General features: G+C 38.0%; 1 protein-coding gene across 1 annotated transcript; it reads right to left on the bottom strand.

Moving 5' to 3' along the window:
- On the bottom strand, positions 1-24,981 carry APPL1 (adaptor protein, phosphotyrosine interacting with PH domain and leucine zipper 1). Its single transcript, XM_057373416.1, is given in 22 exon segments — positions 1-5,440; positions 5,909-5,998; positions 6,357-6,407; positions 6,623-6,769; positions 8,107-8,143; positions 8,246-8,420; positions 8,794-8,843; positions 11,231-11,413; positions 11,836-11,927; positions 12,460-12,516; positions 13,073-13,115; positions 13,599-13,787; positions 14,560-14,718; positions 14,822-14,904; positions 16,316-16,462; positions 16,903-16,961; positions 17,738-17,779; positions 18,899-18,986; positions 19,726-19,797; positions 20,503-20,562; positions 21,080-21,178; positions 24,869-24,981. Coding segments are annotated over 22 exon segments (2,145 nt in total). The 5' UTR covers positions 24,923-24,981; the 3' UTR covers positions 1-5,272.
- Between the last annotated feature and the right edge of the window lie 102 nt (positions 24,982-25,083).

Raw genomic sequence — 25,083 nt, 5'->3', positions numbered from 1 at the left:
AGCATTTATTCCTTCATAATCAAGTAAGCATAGATTTTTTTTTTTATAGTTATACATGCATCTTTATCATGGAAGTTACAGAATTCAAAAGTCTGCTTTTCCCCAGAAAAATCTACAAACCTTATAAAATACAAATTTAACCATAATGTGGTTATGGCCCATGGTTTTTTACATGGTGTTTATCACATAATTAACTTAGCCTGTGATATGTCCAGTACCTGTGGTCAGGGTTSTGCTGGTAGAGCCTCAGCACTGGGCTTGTTCCCTGAACCGTGGCTCTGCAGAGCCCTCACTGTCCTGTGTCACTGCACCACCACGGGCCCTGCCCAGCCAGCTGCCACAGCTCCTGTTYACCCTCAGGCTTTGATTGTTGCAAAAATAAGTTATCAGCATTCCCAAGTATAACAACTTCCTCTGAGGTTATCTGGCTAATACTATAAAAGTTAAGAGGACTGAGCTACACTTGACAACAGAGGGCTGGCTATAAACRCATGTTAGACCTTTGTTTAATGCAAGGGAACACATTTTGTCACCAATAATGGTATTTCCTGAAAGTATGATGAAGAATGCAGAAGGCTTTTGCATCAGTACAAGTCCCACCCAGATAGTTACTATAGTTAAGCTTTTATTTAGTATACAAAATGCTGACTGGAGCCCTGGCACAATAGGGTTACTATCCATGTTTCCAAGATTRAGACACAACAGAGTTGACATAAATATGCCATTGGTGGTTTTTAATACAGCTATTYAGGGAAAATGTGCAAGTCAGTCTCAAACATTGCAAAAATCACTTACACTTCACCAGAACAGGACCAATCCAGAACACCATCATTAGAATTTGATCACTCCACTGTATTATAAAAACGACCAGAAAGATTGTACAAAATCCTCGGCTTGCAATATAAACTTCATTAGGAATACAAGTGCATTCACAATGACACATTGACTTACTCTTGTCGTGACAACTTAGATACCACTGTGGCAGGGAAACAAATGTCAACTTAGTACTTAATTAAAACAAAAAGCCTTGGGGACCAATTAACTTGCAAGTATTTTTGTAATAGAGAACAAGAGAAAGAATATAAAGTATCAGCTTTTGCTGTTACACTAGACGATATCTCTACTAAATTCACTTAAGCAGTGGCAGTTTTCTTTCTCTAGGTGAACTATTTCCTAAATAATAAGAGACTATATTGTAGCATAGTTTTCACCACTGGCTTGTCCCAAATGCTGTGCAAYTAATTAATCTTAACCTTAAACATAGATAGAATTCAACTTAAACAGGCAAATTTATTTCTTTATATCCATGTACATCAGTTACAGTTTCATAAATAGCTTCAGCTGTTTCATGATTTTCAGCTCTRGGTTTACATCTATGTAAAGAGGTAATCTGACAGCTCTCTAGAAGGGAAATGTTTCTTAACTCTGAAATATTACTTTACTGTTCGACAGTAAATTGTCAACAGTACAATTTCAAACCTAAACAGATTAAGGAAGTAAGACTATGGCATTCAAATGACTTTTCACTAGCTGATCATACCCAGTTAGATATGTTTAAGTTGCACATGACTTTGACCTTGTCCTCGGGTTCAGACTTGGCCAAATGTGGCAATGGCCACAGAGGAGTGCCAGCTATCATCTGTAATGCAATAAAATGCTTACCCATAAGCACATCTGATATATTTTTATATTCATGCCATTACATACATAAAGAATGTATGTAGCTTGAAACAACTGACAGCAAGACTGGCTTGGTCTGCAGTGTGTAAATCTTCACAGTGTAACAAGCTTCATATCCTCTTATCTAAGGGATAAAAGTGTGGCAATCATTATGAGGCTGTAATTAGCAACACAGCAGTTAGTCCTGAACAACACTGCCAATTCAGTACCTACATGAAGTCACTTCAGTATTATGGACTTGAAATAATTATTTCAGTCACTCACTTTCAGGAGTGACTGAAATCATAGYAGATGTACATGAAGCAAACTACAGCTTCAGCTGAAAGTGCTTGAAAGATCAGTTTGTGAATACAAAGTCAATAGGAAATAATAAACAGGAGAGTTTATTTAATCCCCTGTAATTTAGGAGAGGAAATCAACTAGTAATTTAGTTACAATAATAAAATACTCAGGTGGTGAAATCCTACTGCAGCAGARCATGAGGTGTTCCCACTAAAAGTCATACTCTCAATGAAAATACCAAGGGTTCTGATTTTTGTTTTAATTAACAAAACTGTTTTCTAATGAAGGAGTTCTAAACCATATAGGGTAAAAAGTACCAAATAACTTTTCTTTTTGGGAGGAAGGGCATGGATAAAACCTCAGCAGCTATTTTTGCCTTCAGAGAGTTCTAATTGCACCCTGTGTGATCCTCCCCTTAGGCAAAGCTCAGCAATTCTCACCCCCTGCCAACTCAATCACMATTCCAGTCTGACTTCCTCAGCTTTGCTGACTCGACCTTTGCTCTTACAGCTTTCATTAGCCCAGATGCTTTTCTACCTTCTTGCTCATTTTACACTAATGAAACTCCCCTAAATAAGCAAAAAACCAACCCCTACATTTCATTCATGCGTATCAATAATTTAGTGGTTAAGATGAGAATCATCCAACATTAAGTGAAATGCACYTCCCTCCTACTCTGTTTTAGAAAGCTACATATATTGGCATAGATGGGAAACCTGAAAAGCAAATGGAATAATTCCAATATTTATTGCTAAATGAAAAAAATCCCATATGACAGTAAATTCCCTTGCCAACTTCACTAGCCTTTCTTCCTCATCTTTGCAGATTCATATCTAAAATAGTAATGATAGGTTTTGAGAAAAATACAGTAATTCCATTTTCTGATATTTCTTCAATAAGGCTAATGCAAAACAGGCTGCAGATGAGAAATGCYTTTTCATGAGAGTGCTTGTCTATTATCTGTCTTCCCTCTGGAGCCTGGGCTACTGCAGCCCCGGTGCTTTACACAATCAGTCCTTCTCTGACAAGCTGAGGACTGGATTCTAGACACTGGAGATCACTGATTTCAGACTTCCTGTGCTGTTTCAAAACTGCTTCAKCCTCAGTGAGTAAGATCCTCACTCCAGAAAGATGTAAGACACAGTAACCTTGAGCTACCCTGTGGCATTATTTGATAGAAAACAAAGTATCAGAAAATAAAAAACAAACACAAACATGAACTGGAACAATTTACAAAGACAGTCTGCCTTGCCACTCCCTGTAAGCCTTGATTTAAACACAARAAGGGAAAAAACCAGATTTGCTGCCTCTCTGTACATTTTTGCTGGCAAGAGTAAAAATAGTCTCTTAAAAATGGAAGCGGAGAATGGAGGCCTAGATATGAAATAAAAATGCCACTGTCTTTTAAAAAACGCCTCAGGTTGGTTGGTGGTCCATTGGCAGTGTGCCAGCCAAATCTGGCCACAGGGCAATTCTATTGGACTTAAYTGGGCAACAGCAAAAGCAGATATTTCTACAAGTGACTGGCTACTCTGGGGATGAAAAATGCACTAGAACAGGACCCGGTAACTAACTCAGGAAGAGAACCTGGGGSCTCTCTCCTCCTCAGCCTTTCCCTCCTCCTGTTGGTGGCTGCTCAAGCCCCTGCCCGGCTCTGGTGCAACTTCTGCCCAGAGCTGCCTGTGCTGGTCCTGGCCAGGGCTGKGAGGGCAGGCACTGCTGCCCTTCCCTTCTGTCACAGGAGCTGAGGCCAGAACTCTGCACACAAAGTGACATCTCCAGCACCAAGGGCAGGAGGAGGATGCTGGCTTYAGCCAGGGCAGGGCACTCCCATGGGTTAGAAGAGCCCTCTGTCACCTACAGCCATCCAGCAGACACCACCTGAGATTCCTCACTTACTTTATCAAGCACTGAGCAACTCCAGCTACGAGGGGCTGGGCCATCACCAGCTGCTGAGGAGATACTCTCAAAATTGCTTCCATTCCTGAACACCAGAAATGCCCTGCAATGAACTGAAAATCACTCATAACTGTTATATTATAACTTGGAATATAAGTATATTCTTTTCTCTTTACATATCCTGTTATTTTCATGCCACTATTAGAAAGCTATCTTCTGTTCCACTGGATTTTAATATTTATAGTAATTAGTGCAAAAATAAATATTTCTCTTCAAACAAGATTTCTCTTCTGGATCAAAAGGTGAATGGACATCTAATACTATACAAAATAAATATTACACAGGATATGGAATATGGAGTGCAGATTACAAACTGTAAACAGACACCACTTTGAAAAATGCTTTCCAGRATTAACTCTAGGATGTAGAATTAGTATCATCTCTTACTTCAGAAYTCTGTTCTGAAAATTCTGTTCTGTAAATTCTGTTTGCAAAATCATTTTCCATAAAAAGACTAAAGAGCCTCAACTTACTTTCAGTAGATGAAGTGTACTGGCAGCAAGGCTTTATCTATGCAGAAAAYTTTTTCATATGATGGAATTTATGATGTTCCTGCAACTCTAAGCACGTTTTATAAAAATGAAATCAAAGGTTTACAGCTTTTTATTCCAAGTACTGGGGAAAAACCAAGAACATGGCACTTGTGCTACGAGGCTATATACATTACTCTTATCATTTGATGAGGAATGCTTTTCCTCATGCAACAAAGTTCAACTGCATCTCATCAGCTATTCTCTAGGTCTGACAGTATCTTTTTCTCCTGTTGAAAGAAGTTTTTCATCATTGTATTCACCAAAAAAAAAAAAAATCAAGACAGTATCATACAGTGCAAAGTGAAACAAAAAAGATCCTTCTGCTTAGAACTATTGTACATCTCATTGATGTTAATGAGGATCCTTCTTTCTAAATCTAAGAACAAGTATGTGCAACAAATTGGGTAAAGCTTAGCACTGTCTTATTTGGACATCCACTTTTGTTTCCAGCAAGGTGTTCTCCACAGTGCACTGTAAAGAACGAATTGCAGTGTTACTGCTGAAGCCCAAGGAATTTTCAGTTTTGCTTCCAAAGCAGTCAATTGCACAGAGGTAAGTGGGGATAACCCCCACATTTTTTTCCCATACTGCAGAGAAGCCTTGAGAAAATAGGTTTGTAGTAAACATGGCAGCATCACCATGCTTATCTGGCATACAAGAGAAATTATACTGACAGGAAATGGAAATCACTTAACTGAGAAAGAAAAATCAAGGCATAATAGGGTCTACATATTGTGAAGTCTTTTCTATAACATGACAGACCCTCCACCTCTTGTAGAACTTGTGCCATATCACCAGATATATCCATGATTGCAATTTCAATGAAGCAGGCAACCTYAGGCTTCAGATTCTCTCTTCTTCTTTCCCTCTTCTCCTAAATCACTGTCTTCTGACTGGCTGCTGCTAAGGACCATGAACTGTCCCTCTGCGCTGCTCTGGTTGGATCTGCTGGAAGCTGCTATCAACCGGCTCTGCTCCTCCAAGTCCTAAGGGAAAGGGGGTTGGAAATCAGAAAAAGCTTATTCCATTAACATGACTTCCAAATGATCTATCAATACTATCAGTGGACAGCCTTCTGCACAAAGGGAATTAAAAGACCAAAAGAATCRATCTTTTAGAGGTCTTCTCTAAACAATTCTATGATTCTTCAGCCCCTCCCCTCATTGTGTGACCAAAGCCCCATCAACAACTGAAATTATTTTTGGCCTGTGATAAGTGTTCTTTCAAGCACTGCTCTTAAGTAACCCTCTAAGGATATTTTGTCATTTATCTTCTCTTTTTAAAAACTACTATACAAAATATACGAAACCTGCTCAGGAAACACTTTTAATAATTAACTTCGTAATAATCTATAAACTCACACCACAGAGTATGATAGTGGAGTTTGGAGGACAAAACTGCAAAAAAGAGTAAGTAGAAAAAAATTAATATTAAGAAATAATGATGAAASGTACCTTTTCAATTTGCTTTTGTTTATTCAGTTCTTTTTGCTGTTTCTCTTTGACTCTATCTATTTCTTTCTGCTTTTCTGAGGCYTTTCGATCCTAAAGGGCAAAAATGTAAATACAGTCAGTAAGACCAGCCAGAGATGTTTGATACACTGCTGAGTGATACAAGCTGTATYAAGTCTGTGACATCACTGTTTTGACTGTTCTGCTCTTAAAGGACTGGTATGGTTGTTAAAAGTAGCAAAATGAATCCTACATTGAATATTGTTCTACGGGAGATACTGGTCAGTCTTTTTATTTGAATTTAAATTGAAATTCTAGRAAAAAAAAYCTTAAAATACACAACAGTATTACTGCATCCACAAGCACCTTGCAGAATACATTCTATTACACATATTAAATATRCAYCCTTCCTTCCATTCTCAAGTATCCCTTGCCCCAAAAAGATTCTTACCAGTTCTGCATGAAAAGCTATCTGTTTGGCCAGTCCAACAGAGTCACAAATCTAAACACAAAACAGATAGGAAATAATTAAAAATGTCTTTAAATTTAAGCCAGCATCCCCTATTAGATATAATAGCATATTAAAACACCTGCAGGTCCTTAAACTGACAGGTTTAACTGTTTTTCAGTACATAAACAAAAAAATCCCTTAGACAGCTTGAATGGATCTTGKAATCCAGATGCACAACTGATACAAGTTACAACCATCACCAATACCTTTTCCCCTTCATTATTTGATTCAAATATATAGCAGATGGAAGTCTGGTGGCTCTCCACTCTCCCTCCTGAGGTTCTAAGCACAAATCCAAACAGGCGCTTGTTCTCCTGGTGTGTAGCATACAGAACTACATTGGGCAAAGGAAACTGCCAAAAGGACCAAATATGGACACATTAAAACTGGCTCCAAATCATTTTCTACACGAGGTTTCAATACACTGCACATGAATTAATGCACAACCACAGCACAAGATCTGATTAAACATATAATTGTGAAACACAGATTAAATCAAATCAGACAGCAAGGATTAAATTATTCCAAAGATGAGCAAACATGAAAAAACATATTCCATTGTAAGAAAAGGGACCACATTTGCAGTGAGTCAGTTGTCTTCCTAAATATGGATACACTCCTTTTTTATTTTGTTTTAATCATTCATTATAGTTACATTTGTGACTAAGCTTTCAACATTTAGTTCCATCTAAAGGCACTACTTCTCAAAAACCTTAACTGCAATTAGCTCTCCTGAATTATACAAGCAAGAAAAATAAAACCCCAACCCATACAAACCACACACCCTCATTAGTTTGTTAAAACTGCTTTGCATTCTTWTCCCTAAAAGAGTTTGGAATTCAAATTATCTTTTTAAGACTTATCAAAAGATAASTTTTAAAATTCTGAGAGCCCCTACTACAGCTGTTATAAACTGATAGGATATTTTTCCTAGGATTAGATGTTTGCATTTAGCATATGGGACACAGCCTCAGTTCATCTATCTCACCTGCACAAGGTTACAGCTTGGAGCACTTTGGAACTTTATGTCAAGTTTTAAATATCATGACATTTTTTCATGCTCAAGATTTCCTTTTATGGAAAGGAAARGAATTCAGAGCCTCCAAAAATTTGAATGTTTTTAAAAACACAAAGAAATTAAATGGAAGACCACAAACTATGCATAAAAAGGGGGAGAGGGAATAGTTTTGAAATATGACTAATAAAGACTGCTATTACTGAAGAATTAAGCTGGCCTTATTTGATATACTAACGAGAATTCCACTTACTTCAAGTACATTTTTAATAAAGAATTAGAAAAACAAGAAATCAAACCAGAAACCATTCTATACCCTCAAGGCAATTATGCATTAAAAACAAACCCCCAAAACAAAACAAAAAACCAAGCAGCAAACAAACCCTCTTCGATTTCAGAACCAATGAGACTCCATGAATATTCTCTCTCTTATATTTTACTCTCTCAAATCACAGGAGGAGGAGAGTCTCAAAAGCCGATTTGGCYTATTGAAATCACTCCCCTAAACCTGATTTGCAAGTGTTTCTAAATGTCTGCATAGGTCTCCTAATTTTAGTGGTAGACTGGCTAGAAAGCTCATGCTATCAGTGATTTTTGCTAACATCCAATAATAATAATTTTAAAATAAAATAATTACATTGCTGTATAATTATCTTAAAATAGAAAGTTACTTACTCGTAGTCTTGTAACTTGTGTCTGTGGATCAATTAACCTAAAAATTTGTTTTTAAAGACAAACCAGAAAGTAAATTTTACCAAATGAAAGAAGATCATTCTTTAAATAAACAACAGTAAAAGTCAGGAAGGAAACTTACTTTAAACAGTCACAAGTGACTAACAAGTGTGATTCTGTCATCCTGAACACGTTATGGATGGCGCGAGCAGCGAGTATTTGACGCATTGTTTCATAAACAACATCTGGGCTTTCATCAGACTTCACCTCCATAGAGCCAAGAAATCTTACAATAAATAACTGATGAAGGATTGAATCTAAGGAAAAAGGAAAGTATTGAAAAAAGTCAACTCCATTTTGGGTCTCCCATTTAAAACCTGGACTGTAGTCAGGAAAACTCTAAACTCCTCCTAACCTGGGAAGAGAATGCTCCTACTTAGCAATCAGAGGTGCAGTTATTACACAGCATGTCACACATCTTTTCATTTAGTTAAAGAATACAAAAGATGCAATGAATCATTCTKACAACAGATTTTCAGACAGTAGTTTGATTTAACATATCAAATACATTACAATGTAATTAAGCATTTTAAAACTGGCRTTACATTAGAAGAGAGAAGTACAGATGAAAACAAATATAATTTTCAAATTCTACTTTTATTTTGCATTGAAATAAAATTGTTGTTTTACCTTCTGTTTCAGGTTTTGAGCCTCCWGATTCACCAAAAGGATTTGTGCGTCTATTAAAAAATGAAAACATTAAACCAGGAGTCAGATTCCAGGAACCATTCATGGATAATGCAGTAGTCGCATGCTGCATTGACTACCAACATAATAATGAGTTCACAAACTTGTAATCTGGAGGAATAATGTGTCATGAATCCTAAGGAGAAGCAATTTAATCAGGAGTGAGACATAAATCGGTGTATTTGAGGGCCCATTATGATATTTTGGGAAAAAAACCCAGATATTATTGTCCTATTGCTACCATAGAAAGTTTTGCTCACATTTTCTTTTTTTTTTTTTTTTATATTTGAATTAAGCCCAGCCCAAAATCTTGTTTATGTTTGAAAAGGTATAGTTTTAGGGGATGAAATTTCAAAGAACAGCTTCAGGAAGCACAGCCAAAAGCCAGGCCCTTTCAGTACTCCATAGGAGCACCCACTTCTCATCACTCTCAAGGTGTTACTTACTCAAGAGAAGCCCCTGGGTTTGTTTCAAATGCAGCTTTCTCAAAACATCACTGGGGTTTTACTCCTAGAGGGTCAAGAGAAATGTGGCTATTTCTGGCTCTCACAGACAGAATTACTATCAGTTACAAAGAAAAGTGAAAATACTCTAGGCTTCCAAGTCTGCATTTTTCAGAAATAGTAAAGTAATGAGCACAGCAAAYGGGGACATTTTATTTAAAATTTGTRAAGAGGAAATCACCCTTTCTCTTTGGCTGATAGACGAAAAGCTMTTGGCAAGGGTTCAATATACTTCAAATTAGGATTTTTATGGGATTAACAAAAGTGTCACCTCAACAGTTAAGTGTTCTAAAAGTTCAGAATGATGAGAAAAAAACTGTTCAGTTACACATCAGATTGAGTGCCAGGTTTGTTTTATCAGTTATCAAAAGAGATGTCTGGTTTAAGGTAATAAAATTTTTCCAGATTGAACTCTGAAGTCAAGATGGCATTGCTACAGCATTTAGAGAACATGGATTCAATCAAGAACCATCCCATTAAATGCTGACCTGTTTAAGTACAGTAAAGGCAATTTTTTTCTACTAGTATCTTCTATTGTTCAGACTTTTCTTGTCATTTAATATTAAACTGGAACAGKAAATGCAAAATCCCACAGGATCTCTCAAAAGGCAAAAATAATATTTAAATATATGTCATCAGYGTCAGAAACCAAGGAAAGCATGTTACCTCTCTGGACAAACACTGCAGTTTTTTATTGAAGGTGATGGTTAATTGAAACTACTGAGCACAACTCTATTAACTCTGCCATGAAAAGYATTATTTTCTGGACTAGAATTATTACTGATGACATCACAGAATATTCTGAGTTGGAAGGGACCSCCAGGGATCATTGAGTCCAACTCTGGAGTGAATGGCCCATACAGGGATTGAATCCACAGCCTTGGTGTTACTGGCACCCTGCTCTGATCAGTTGAGCTAGGTCAGGCTACAACAGGAATTGAGCTAAGTCTTAAACTTTCCACTTCTTGGAAAGTTTAAGTTCAGGTCTATTTTAGCTCAGTATATTCTGAAGGATCTAGCTGGCCATCTGCTTGTCCTGCTATACCAAATAAAAAAAAGAAAACTGTCAATAAAAAACCTCGAATATAAGTTTAACTCTTACATCTGTGAGATGCAATTCAAAATTCAAGTATTTTCTTAGAAGGGAAGGGAAAATAACACATTTTTGGGATAAGAGTCACATAAGTTAGTTTTAACTTCTTTGGCTGTTTTTGTTGTTCTTAAGAGCAGCTGGATCTGCAAATACATTTTCTTAATATCTGAATCGTATAAAGTTCCAGAAATGCAATGATGATTTAYAGGTCTTTAGTTTTTAGTACATCTCCCACTCAAATATAATAAGTAGGAGAAATGTTTTTATGTTTTGGGATGAACTCTTAGATGATTTTAACTTGTCTTTATGTGAAATTACTCTAGAAGCCTAGATCATTTTCACTCACCTTTCAGCTTAAGAGGAGTGTCATCGTATGCCATCATCACCTGGAGGCAGGGCTACCAAATTTCTCTTGAGTTTCCAAGAGGAAATAACCCAAGCTGCTGGGTGAGCAAGCAATAGGAAAGGAAAATACTTTGTGAAACCAAAAGTTTAAAATAAATCAATAAATAAAAGCATTGGCTGTTAAAGCAAGAAAAGCTGCTGCAAAATAGAAAACTGCACCTTGACTCTAGTGATGTAATGAAGCCTTTTTTTTTCAATTCCATTTAACAGGTAAACAAATTGTTTTGTTTCACTGGCCACTGCAAAATTTGTGACATCAGTCAGGGAAAAGGCAATGTGTATGTTGGAGCTGCAGCTTAAATGTGGTTTTCTGGTTTGCTTGTTTTTGAATCAGTAACATTAACCTTAGGGATTTTTTCCTTTTCTCTACATTTCCTACCTGCCCGATTGCCCTGAAGATTTTGCCTGGCCAGGCAGATCTTCACTAACTGGAGATATTATGTCAAATTGGATGGGAGTGTCAGGGGCAACAAGTGAATCCAAGGAAAGTGCTGAGAGAGCTGCTGAGTCAGATCCCAGTGAYCCTGTGCTGCTGGTACGAGTTGCAGGAGGACGAGATTGTCTGCAACAAAACCAAAAAGGCAGAATTAGGGTATGTGAGTTCAGGTGGGTTCATAATAAATTAAACCATAGAGGATACAAGATTGCACAACTTAGATCTCAAAAAAAGCAAAACCTAAAAACATGCAGATCAGGGTATAGAAAACAAGTAGAGTTTATGTATCTAGTCAAATTTAAGTAACTACTTTAATTAATAATTGCATCAGGTTGTTTTAATGTCAATGTATTATCATTCATTAATGTCAATGTATTATCAATGTATATCAAGCAATCTGAGATCTGCTTCCAGGAGTTGGACACACGAAGAAAAATCCCATTATGAAGTCACATAACAAAACAGACATTATTTATTCCCCCTGGAACTTTATCCAGGGTTCTCTTTTTATGTGTACACTTCAAGTGCTCTCTAGTTGCTTCACTTACACAGCTGGTCTYATGCTCTCATGCCTCTGCTGAAAGGAAGGAGAAGGAGTCACAGCCTCCAGAGCTGACTGGTTCACACGGGCAGCAATTTCCTGCAGCAGAGATGGGAAAAAATAACTGAAAAAAATGCTCTCAAAATAAATGTTCAGGTTTTAGTTTTATTTACATGCAGTTGGGAGAAGTTATAAACTCAACCCTTCATGAGAATCTTGCAKTCTTAAATTTTCACTAACCCATCTGTACCATTTTCCTCTGATTTTTCTTCTAACACATAACTTGATGTAACTTTCTCAATTCAAGTGAAGACACAGCTTTACAAGACTGCCARTGTTAATAAGAGACAGCAACAGAGAAAAGTTCCAATGATAGATCTGGCAAAACAAGCAAATGTAGCCAGGAAAAAAAAGAAAAACTTCATTTGAGAAATGCAGCCCTTAACTATGAACTAAAACCTGTGAAGATACACTTCATATACAGACACATGCTCTGTTATAAAACCATTTTGACTGAGCCAATTCCCCAAATTTAGCAAGGAAAAATCATCCAACAAGTAAAAATACAGATTTACTGTATAAATATAAACGTAAACATATTACTGATAAGTATAAATTTTACTATCGTTACCTCAGGGTTTTCACTTAGATATATCTGCTTAGATATGTTGTTTATGGTGCATATCCACTGAAAAAGAGGAAGAAAAAAGAAAATAAATTAATTTGTCATGTTTTCTAAACAAACTCRATTGAATAGCTGAGTTGCTAGTTTCAGCATTTTTTCTTTCTTTGTAAATTCAGGAAGCCACATATTCTGCACACCCAGCTTGTCAATAAATTCACTGCCACCTGCATACTGCCCCTCAGTTTTAGATTTTACCCATAAAAATTATTTTAGTCATACTAAAACTAAACTAAAGAAGGCTTAACTCACAACTCTTGAGGAACTAAAAAAAAACCTCATCCGGATTCTCTACTTCATTATTCTGTGCTGCAGATGACATTGTTTCCTCAATATATTAYAAAAATTCAATTTGCCTTTTGTGGAATTTGCCCCTTGCAATCTAGAATCTGCTTTCTCTCTTTGCTCTGGAAAAYCATCTGTTCCTGTTCCTGACTTTTCAACTTTTCTCTAAAGGAGGAAACTGACTGGAATATATGCAGTATCCAGCTCTGGCTAGGAATGTGTTCTTTCTGTGAAGCAGAAAATCAGGGGGCTCCATGCAAACCTCCTGTAAGCTTACCTCTTCATAATCTTTCCTACTTTCTGCCTGTAAGATTGAAGACCTGAAAGAGAAGAATGGAAATGACAATTTTGTATACTCAAAATGCCTCACATATACAATCATCCAGGAAATCACATTTTCATATTTACACACTGAACAAGAAGCTATGAAAGGCTGAAGATTCTGTTTGTGCTGAGTCCTTTTAATTAGGAAGGGAAGGAACCTATGCTTTCCTTTCAATCAGAAACTGAAAAGCAACAAAATTTTAATTGTGCCCATGTAATACTTAAGTACTCACAAAATTCAATAATACATGATTGTAAACTGGTTATCACAATCTTATTCTGAAATACTTCTCAGCTACATTATAGAKCTTATAAACAAAAATCCAGATATTACAATGTTAAAAGGACATSCCAGATTCTGCTTCTAAACATCCACAAAATATATCAAGCTAACATCTGGCCAAAGGCAGACCATCTTTCTTTTCTTTATTAGTGAGTCCAGTATTTCTTACAGGAAACAGCAATGTAATAGCACTTACTTTTTGCCATCAAAAGATGTTATCTGGAAACAGTACCGCCTGTCCTCACAGTCCACAGCCATCACAGAACAATTGTCTATATCCATGACAAGACCCCCAGCTACATCACCTCTYGCCTGGCTCATCAGATTTCCACCTTGAGTGAAGTAAAACTGTCTCTCCCAACTGGAAGATACCAGCCCTGTCTTACTAAAAGATAAAAAGAGGTCCTCAGTCAGCCTCAATTTTTGCTCAGATACTCTATAATATTAATTGCTACAATTGTGCTCTACCACAGAAATTCATGCTTCATTCAATGAGTATTTTCCTTCAACTGTGGTTGTAAAAGTAAACCTTATTTTTTTTTATTCCCTGGAGCCTATTATGTAAATTACAGTAAAAAAACATGAATGTTACAAATTCTTAAAATAACTCTGAAGAATAAAAATACACTGAAGATTCTTAAAATAACTCTGAAGAACAGCTGCTGGACTTCATTAGAGGCACATTGAGGCTCCCTCTTGTGGACAAGGAGCCACTCTGCACGGAATCCAGAAGATCACTCAAAGGGTGTTTTGGTTAACAGAATGTTTTGCCTTATATATAACAAAATAATAATTTTTATTAATAACTTGGATCCCAAAGCCTTAACATATACTTATAGAAGAATCCCAATAGATGGAACCTGGTTACTTCCCTATTATGATGCAGGGAAATTACACTCTCAAACTTTTCTAACTGTCAAAATTCAGGAAAATTAGATTAAAATCAGGATAATTATGCTTTGCATCTGAATGACATTATACCACTGTAACAATTAATTTAATACTAATTGGGTGAACAAGTCAAAAGAAAGAAACAGAATAGCTCCTATGTGACTTATTCAACTAATTATGTCAAATCAGCCTAACTAACATCTAAAAAAAAAAAAAAAGCTTCTTTAGCTTTCACAAAATTGAATACTCTGGAATGTTAGTCTTACTTTCTTGCATTGAGATAGCCAGCTTTCCGTGTCAGATTCCTGTGAGCAGGAAATTTTGAAGGATCAGGATCAGGCAAATACAGTGGATCACTGGCTACTTCCAAATCCTCTATAGTTTGTTGCATGTTTTCTACTTCACAATCCATTTCCCTGCGAACACTAAGATTAAAAATGTGTTATTAATAAAGATAATTTATTARTAAGTAAAACAGAAAAAATAATTGTCTTGATAAAAGTTCAAAATTCAACAAAGCCAACTTACTTCTGTACACTTGTGCCAATATTGGTCAAAAATTCTTCCAGTTGTTCAGTAAGGTTTTCTGAACCCATTTTAAAAAAGCTTATCTTTAAAATAAAAAGGAGGAAAAGGGAGAATTTAGTCATTGATAAAATTACACTAACAATTAACAGATGAAGCCATTGGAGATTAAAGTTTCTCAGAGAAATCTGTTTCATCCCTCATTCCTACCAAAGCCCCTTAATAAAACGAGCAGAAAGTGTGTTCATGGCTGCAAGTGAAGGCTGCTGMTGGCACTGCAGTGGGATTTGTGTCACCAGGACATGCACAGAGCTGCCTGGAGGAAATACAGAAAAACACAGGAGCTGCCCTGGAAAAAAMCCCAAGGTCTCTCTGTCCTTTTTCAAGGCCTCCACTCTGCTACCTGSTGTTATTTGGGGTTATYTGGGGCACATAAGAGAGAACAAACCTGTGAGGATTTGTCCAGGGCCATCCACAGGGAATGGACAACATGTATTGTAAATACAGGGTAATTCATAATGGGCCAGGAGATCTGACACAGCTAAATTGAGTTTAGCCATGAGAAATCTCAGAACAGGAAGCCACAGGACATGGCCCTGCCCTTCCGTTTCTTAGATTCAGCAAAAAGCTCCACCTAAGCAACAGGTTGCACTAGTCTGCTGCACAAAACATGCAGAGCTTGGTTCTTAAATAGAAGTTGCAAAGTTTCAAAAGAAAGCAAGAGTTCTTGCCTTTGGAAAGCTTTCAGACAGTATGCAAAAGTTAATTTCTACTCAGGTCACTGTGGCAGTAACAGATGCTGGAAAGTTTGACTTACAAAAAGAAACCCCAAACCCCCCATGCTTAGACATACTTCAGAAAATAGAAATTAAGTCTCTCCAAATAACTTCATCATGATTGTATTTTCTGTTGCACCTATCCTCTAATAAACCAATCAAGAACTTACTTATATTCAGCAAAACCAAACCAGAATGTTTTTTAGCATTCTGGCTCTTCCACAGCCTTGATTGAAAACAGCAGTGATGTCACTTTTGAGGATTACCTCATTTCAGAATAGCTGACATAAGAATGACTAACTGTCTCCACATAACTTGATGAGAAGATACACTTCCACGTGGACTTGCCTGCATGAAAGCTCTAATCAGTTCTTCCCATCAGTGGAATCAAGTGCCCAGCAATGAAAATTTAGGCAGTGTATCAAATTCAGCCATCTGGGTTTTGGGGAAGAGTTAATCTTTATATTTGTCACCTAGACTTCCCTAAAGACTCTGATGGGATGAGGGATTTAATATCATGAAGAGATTGCTGCAGTGAGTGGGCAATGACCAGTGTTAGCCAATGGCACAGTCATGGCAGCAGCTGTGCAGCTCAGACAAGTGGTGGGTGGGTCTTTTTCCCCATTTCCTTCCTTGGATTGCAGAAGAGGTCTTGCAATGGATTTCAGTATATCAACCTTCATGAACCACTTCTACGTCTACTTTCAGAATCTGAAATTACCTGAGCTTGCATGTATCCTAGCAAGGGYTCTAGCAGAGAAATTTTCTTTTTGTACTGGAGAGAATTTAACGCACAGAAATAATGCATCATAGTCTGATGCTGTTTTTTCCTTGAAGTATATACATCTTCTGTAACTTCAGCCTTGATCTGAAGAGACACAAAGGGGAGGGGAGAAAAAGGAATGTTTGAGACTTGGCATGGATCACATGCCTTCTGGACAGCTTTATAGCCAGCAAGGAAAAACCCACAGTCACGTTCCACCCTCTATCACCAGCAGCTGCATATTTTACTTTGCAGTTCTGCTGCTGTAATTTATACATGAGATATGTGAAAAACAAATACAGCATTCTTTTCTCCCTGGAAAGGGTGGTTATTTCTTCCCAGAAGCAAATTAGTATGATACCACAATGTTATTCCTAAAGCATTATGAGTGTTACAAGATAGGCATGTACTGGAGAAACCTTTAGATTGCTAAAACATAAACTATTAATGGCAGGTGGAGTCTGCCATACACTGTGATCCATCATAAATATATATAAGACAAAAATTATTTCTCTTCTCTAAAAATCTTTGTATTATTTACAAACCTTTTCATTTTCCCTTCTTTTTGACAACCGACTGTATCTGGTTATGGCAGCATCATGGTCTAAACAATCAAGAGAGAATTTATGATCATTTTTATAAATTCATGACTTATGAAACASAGCAGAAAACCTTTTATATCACTGTGTTACACAGAAAGCTGAATGCAAAGTTCTGTCATATTAACACCTTGAGGAATTGTTCTTATCTGTTTATAATCAATTCACTGCTACCAATACTTGGGCTAAAGAAAAATTGTAACCAGACTCCAATGTCACCAGTTTCCTCAACATCCACTATTCTTCAAAGAAGAACTTTGCATTAAGTAGAGAAACTACATTACAAAAACTTGTGTCTAATCCTTTTTTCTTCCAAGGCAATGAAGCAATTCAGTGAGAGAAGTAGAATCTTACTTAAGTTCTCTACGTGGATATATTAGACATGGGTAAAAAATAACTTCTAACAATAGGGAAGAGAACTATGAAATTCATTTTAGGGAGGTAAAATTTGTTTATTGATCTGGTCCTGACTTTAAGAAGTGAGTTAGCACCTTACTATTTTTCTAATTTTGGTAGCACAATCCTACATTATTTAATAATCATACATACATTTTAAATATGGTAAAAAACCCTGTCAATTTGCTTTAATGCTTCAGCACACAAAGCGGGGATTTACAAGTGCACCARGGAAAGTTGAGTGCCTAAGTACCAGCAAGAAAAATTACACCTTAATTAGTTACTTTAAGCCCACAGGCTTAACTTCATTCAATAAGTACAAGTAATAATCTACAATAATACTGCTGTCTTCTAACATTGATAAGATTAAGTACTTTACACTTACCATTGCTTGCAATTTGGAAAACTTCTTTTAGCGTTAATATCTCTAAAAAAAAGAACAAAAACATATCACAATTTAAGTAAGTTGTTATTAATCTAACAGTCATGTATGACAGTTTCTCATGTAATGTTTCACTACTGAGCAGTTGAAAGTAACACTAGGACCACACTGAGCTACCACATAGGATTCACATGGTCAGGCAAGTCTGCTCCCACCTGGGGCCTGAATATCATTTCTGTGCCTGTCTGGCTTACAAAAAAAAAAAAAATGAACTCTAATATGTAAGGAGGATCTTCTCTTCCATGTTCTTTGAAAGTCAACATCATCACAAATGTTTCACTTGTAATTCCAGTCTGAGTTCTGGTTTGAGCTGGAGAAGTGAAAGCACAGGAGATGGGAAGTATCAAAACCCAACTCACACTCTGACTCCTCCTACCTAAAATCAGCTGTGCTCCAGCTGGTTATTGTCTCACTGTGTCAGGAAATTGTAACCAGCACAATCCCTTACACCTGTTCTGATCTTGGTTGTGGTTTGTGCCATATTACAACATAAACCAGCAGACAGCCATGGTCAACTTTATGGTAAAGCAAATACGAAAGAACAAAAGCTGTCCAGGAAGTGCCTGTGAAGTCCATAAAGAAGTGTGAGGTCATTACAAACTAAACCARCTGGTGGCTGAAAACTTCCAATAGGAAAGCATAATTTGCAATTATTGCCTCAGGGAGGGGATTTGCAATTACTGCCTCTTCAGTGGGGACTAACAGGAGATTTTCCCAGGTTCTGAGGAGTAATATCAGCCTTGGGATATTTATGATCCCTTGCTCAAAGGAAAGRAAAAAGAAGTATTTAATCCATAATTTTGCAGCAAACTATTGCCAAAGAACTATTTTCCAAGATTCATAAAGAGTTAGAATATTTATGAAAGACTCATAATTTTTATTTCAATTTAGACTGAAGATATTCTTATCTTAGGTATACCCACTCTAAAACGCTCACAATAGGGATATTAAAGTTACTTGGGGTTTTGATCTTATAATTTCTACTTGAAGCCTATTTGCCACAGCAGTCTATTCACTCCAGCATCTTGAGTAAAATCTTTCATAATCACATGTTTTTATTACCACTGCTGTTGATAAAAAACAGTATTTGGTCAAATCCTCTACCTTTTAGGTCCCTTTCTTTAAATTGGGTAATAGGAAACATCATTGCATCTGCAAGCTGAGTTGAAAGTACTGCATGGCAAGAGCTGAGCTGAAAAAGACAAGAGAAAGGAGATCTTAGGAAAACAGTGCTGAGACCAAATCAAATCACAACAATAGGTTGACATTAATGTCACTCAAAGATGACATGTACAACTCCAACATATTTTTGCACACTCCTTTTTTTGAAGCTACTTTTTTCTAGGTTTCAGACCTCATCAWTAGGTCTTTATAGAAGACTTTTAGAGTTTAGTTCTTGACTGAACTTTTCCAAGTAACTGGATCATGTCCAAAAATGGCCTCGATACATCCTGACCAGTCAGTTTATTTCTCCAGTTTCCYTCCAGCTACCTCACAGCCCATCTTTCCCAGTTCAAAGGAGTAGAACAAAATGTGATSCTCCTCCTAAAATGCTGTTTAAGTGAGGAGAGCGATCACATCCTGACTCAGCTTTTAATGTGCTCAGAGTTTTCTTTATCAGYCAGGTACCTGAAATCAGGCAATACAGGCACTCTGATGTAACCAGTTGCTAACTGCCACCCTGTAGTGTTTTACTGTATCTATGCTAAGTTAAACTACATTCTTTCTCAGCACTGTATCCTCATTTTGAATTCATTCTTTATCTCCAGGTTACATTAACTTTAAACAGATGTTGCAATGTACAATTAAGCGTTAYCTTGTCGACAGATGAATGCCATTTCTGTACCTCGTGGCTTAAAAAAGGCTGGAATAATTAGGCAAAGTTCAAGTCCATACATGACAACATTAGCAAAGCAAATACAAGCACTTACCTCATCAATCACTTTTGCAAATTGCTGCAGAGTGGAAGTCATGACTTCATCATCTCCCCCGAGTGGAAAACGCTGAAAAGATAAAAAGAGTTATGTTATTTGCAGTGTTTTCTGCCATTCACAAAACTGGATCATCTCTATGAGTATATCAGGTATTCCATTATTTTAAAATATTTTACAGTTAAGATACACCGAAGGAGTTCACCTCATTAGGTGGAATAGGTTAGGGAGCAGCTGGCTCCTAAAAGAAGCAAATTTCTGTTYTTAACATTTTTAACCTCAGAAAGTGGGGCCCAGCAGCAAAACTAAAAATAGAGAACCCATCACAGTACAGRCTGCCATGGATGAAAATTATGGATTCCACAGTCTAAGCTTTCAGAGATGGAATTATTCTCACAGAGTAAACTATGGCTGTTAATTGGAGATTGCAATGCAATCTCTTATTTTTGTGACTATTGAAATTAAAGCACTTAAGGGTAAACATGTTTATAAAGTTAAAATTAAACAGAACCTCCCTAAGCAGTTCCCAAAACAAAGTAAAATATTTCAGAACATATTAATATTTTTCATGGTAAGAGGAACTTCATTCTGGTTTAGCTGGAAGAACTAATATAAAGACAATYGATTATTTTGGCAAAGATTTGAACCACCAGCTACAGCAGTTCATTTTATCTGGACCAAACTTAAATACATTCTACACTGTGCTCGGGGAGAAAAAAGACTACAAAAATACACAGTCCCGACCACACAGAGACAAGAAGGATTTTTATGTAGTACCTGTTTCTCATATTCCTTCAGAAGCTTTGAAGTCAGATGAGTTGCTGCACTTAACTCATTCTGATTTAAAAAAAAAAGGGAAAAAAGCAAAATCAGTAAAAAATTCAAACAGTTAAAGAATATACAATTATAAAAAATGGCCATAAACTCCATTTTTTACAAAAACATACTAAATGGGTTCTGTTTCTGGCATAAAAGTTACTTCTAGATTAGTGAAACATKAATATATTGTGGGTAAAAAATAACCTCCCACTTGATCCATACTATTCTACCCACCAAGATCATTTTAAAGTGTGTAACATTTTAGACACATTTGGGAAACACAATAGAGCTACTAGGAGAACAGAATACCATTTCACTTGTCATAAAAAATTCTGTTGCAAAAAGAATCACAAGAATTTAGTCTTTACCACTCCCTAACATACAGAAAAACAATACTTAMTTCATTTCACTTCTACATTTAAAGAATATGGAAGTTAAAAAAAGCATATTACTCATAATAATGCCAAAAAAAGCAAGATACATGAAATGTGGTTCAAAAGCTTCAGAATGCATTCTAGAATTTCATTAACACTACCTGTGCATCATATATTCTGTGCATGGCTTGAAACAACTGATTGATGTAATTGGATATTGCAGCAGCATCTTCTTCAAACACTCCCAGCAAAGAGCGGGTCTGTAACAATCAAACAGCCAAAATACCAACATGGCAARTTACAAAAGAAGAATTTAAATGTAATGGAATTTCAGACTTAACTAGCATTATTTCAGATTTCATTACTGAAAATTTCATAAACCTTTCTACACTTTTTAAAGGAATACCTGTTGCATGCCAAAGAATCTTACAGATATCCAAGCTCAGCCTTCCTTCTACTGTGTGTTCTTACACTATTCACTCCAGGTTAATACATTTTCAAAATGGGAAGGACCAAGTGAGAGTGACACTGTTAAAAGTTGAAATTGTGGGCAACTACGGGACCCACTATGGTACATCCCTAAGGAGAAGGGTAAACACGACTGGTATTAAACAGCTTGCCAGGTACACACATTTCCTCTGCAGTGAGATCCAAATAAAGGCTGTGGCTTTCCCATACTGTCCATTGTCAACACAGACAGCTGGTGGTGGTGCTTGGATCTATAATTCACCTGTGGSATAACCACCAATTCTGTCATCAAAAGGWTGAAGAACTGAACACCAAAMCMAAACAAACAATACAACCTAGATCTGATTGTCCTCAACATCCATTTCTCTCACCACTGAAAGAGAGTGGAAAGATTTGTCCTTTTGTCCTTACTCCAGCCTGCAGTCTGTTCCTTAGCTAGTGTCACGCACTAACCTGATGACTCTTGTGTCCTATTGTACTGCCTTCATCATGGATGCTTTACAGCATCCACCTCAAAAATCACCCTTTTTATCACTGTCCATGCATTGCACTTAAATACTGATCTCTGTACGTAGGCCCAGCTATCCAGCCTGTTTTTCCACTCAGGTCACAGTCCATACCTCTCCCTTTTGGCCAGAAGAATGTTGCCAGACTGTGTCAGAGTCCTTGCATAAGTCAGGGTGACTGAGATCCCCTGCTCTTCCTTCTACCCAAATGACTGACTTGATGAGAAGGCAATCAGGTTGCTCAGGTATAATTTGCCTGTAAGCTTAAATGAGATGCTGACTACATGTTCTTGCATCCTTTTAGCACTTGAAAGCAAGGTTATTCCTCACCATGAGGATATTGAATGGCTTCCTTCCACCAAGACAAAAATCCCAAAGGGAGAAAAACARAGGAGGTACCAGTAACTCTGCACAGGCTACACTGGCTTTTCCTAAAATGCTGGTTGAGATGCTTGGCTGTAGAACCAGGAGTAGAGCTTGCAAGAGCCACAAAAGAAATGCATTAACAATGTTTTAGGAACAGGACTGTACTGTTTTTAGGTTTACACTAAAATAAATGTCCAGACAGAAAATGGAAAGAATTGTAAGCACATAATTGTTTTTTTCCCCCAAACTATGGTTGTTAAACACTTGAAATTGGAAATTCTATCTCTTAGTCTTCCTTAGGCTGTCTTGAAATCACTGAATTCTTTAGTTCATCTCCCCTTGAAGCATGAAGGTCTTTTTCAGCTACCTCTCTGATTCTTTGCTATTAATGATAATCACAGAACACATATTAAACCTGTATAAAGTACATTATTTGATCATTCTTTTGATGTAAAATTCTTTTATTCAGCTTGCATTATATGCTTGGCTGTATCACAACTATTGTCATGCTATATAATGCCCAAAATATATTTAAATATTAAAAAAATAATCAACACAATAAATAGCGTTAATGCTGCTTCTAGCTTATAAAACAAGTGGAAACAAGTGGAAAACTCAAATCTTTGCCAGGTGTGGCAACATGTGTCATCCTAACAGCCTTGACTCTCCCACTAAAGGAGACATACACGAAAGAATGCAAAAAATTACATGGTACTATAACCACTGAATTATATACTCATGACCTTTAAACCTGAACACAAATAAACCTGAGCTTGAAATTTTAAAGAAGTATCATGWAAGGTTTCTGGATTATACTTACTCTTTAAAACTGAACATTGAAAAAAAGAAAGTACTTCTATGTTTTATTTTACAAATGTTTTACTGATGTTCAGCCTTCAAAATATGATACTGATGGAAAGAAATTAACCTGAAMATGTAAACAAGTTATGGCAGACTTCTCCTTGGCAAAAACTTACAGGAATTGTTTACTTGTGTTTCTAGTAAAACTCGGCATAATTTTGGACGTTCTTTAGGATTCTTTCAACCCATGTATATGAGCAGGCAAACGGAAAAGGACCAGTGAGATGCTGCACAGCGAAACCGCCAGGTTGGAAGTAAGTGTTCAGCCTTCTGTGCCATCACATGGAGGGCACTGCAAGTGACATGAGCCAGAGCCTGTGCTACCAGAGTCTCTTGGCTTTTTTGTTGTGCAAGGCTTTGGGAATGCAAATCAGTGTGAGCAGAAACTCTCTCTAAATACACACTAAGTGTGTGTGGGTAATAGATGTCCTAAGTCAATACKTAAATTGCTCTGTTTTGCAAAGCAAAAGACTCTGTAAACTTGGCATTTGGTTTAGGCCTGACAGCACAGTGGTTAGATTTTTATYCTGTCACAACAGGAAATGAATGGGTTTGGACATTAAAGAAAAACCTTTCCTTTCCTCAGACACAGAATAGGTTTGATATGAAGGTAATTTATCTATAGTTTGTGTCTGAAACACGAACTCCAGGCCATAGTTCAACACTAAGCAATGACCCAGGCTGATGAGCATTGCAATATTCCWGYATGAATGTATTGAGGTCCTGKCAACTCCTCGAAAGAGAGGGTTCTGCTTTCTTCAAGCAACATTTGTTGCCATTTCCACTGCACTCAGTTCAAAGTAACAGAAATTAACAAATGTAACAAACGAACTAATCTGACAGAAAACCACTGAGTGCTTACCTGAGCACCTGACTCACAGAATTCACCTGAAATATTGACTGGCAGATGTAWATTTTCTACCTAAACCAGAAGACAATATTGCCAAATCCAACTGTTAAAGCACCTCAAAGTCTTTSAGCTGAATTAGGCTTTGCTTGTCTSTATCACAAAWAACCTCACATGGAAGATTCACAGTACAAGGACTTGCTGTTGCTACTGCCAGCAAGAGAAATCAGTACAACTGAATAAAGCATTTGCTGCTTCAGAARGAAAACACCAGTGCACTACAGGGCATCGCTGACACAGATCAGGAAWCAGCAATGGAAGAGCAGAATCGGAGCAATGGGAGGCCTCCGGGCACCATGCGCTTCCCACCTACACTCCGCATTAACCACTACCGCGATCACCTCATCCAGTACCAGCTCTTCATACGGTCCATTAAACCTTAACGCAGTTTTAATAAAAAAGAGAAAAAATAGTTTTGAGAAGGGGGTTTTGTGGTCACGAGGTGTCCAAAATCAAGCCTGGGTGCGAAGGCGGGGGTGGGGAGCAGGGAGCCGMTGCCGGCACTGCCCTGACGGCGCTGCCGCAGCCCCCACAGCACCCGAGCCCCGAGCTGCGGCCCCGCTCCCGCTCCCGATCCGCGGCGGTGGCGGGACCAGCGGGGTGACGGCACCGCGGAGCCCCGGGTGGGCATTCGTAGGGTACACCCGGGGCGCAAAGCTCGAGCCGAGAGTGTCGGAGCCCCGCAGAACCATGCAGGCAGCATCCCCGCCGCGCTGCCGGGGCGTCCCCCTCCCTCCCGGCCACCGCCGCGGTTCTCCCGGGGCCGGGAACGACAGGGAAGCAGCGCTGGGCCCGGCGAAGGCGGGCTGGGCCCGAAGCGGCCTCCGCCGCCTCTGTCTCACCTGCGGGCTGTCCTCCAGCGTCTCCTCGATGGGCAGTTTGTCGATGCCAGGCATGGCGGCGGCCGCGCCGAGCCCCCGCGCCTCCGCTCCCCCCKCACCGGCCCGGCCGGACCCGACCCGCGCCGACCCCCGCCCGCTGCGCGCCGGACGTCCCGCCCCCCCGCCTGCCCGGCGTTCCCATTGGCCCATCCGCCCCCTGCGCCGCTGCCCATTGG

This window comes from Malurus melanocephalus, unplaced genomic scaffold (assembly GCF_030028575.1).
Source record: "Malurus melanocephalus ecotype Western Australia unplaced genomic scaffold, MMel_1.1 scaffold_196, whole genome shotgun sequence".
Taxonomy (NCBI): Eukaryota; Metazoa; Chordata; class Aves; order Passeriformes; family Maluridae; genus Malurus; species Malurus melanocephalus.
This window is presented reverse-complemented; position numbering and strand designations above follow the sequence as displayed.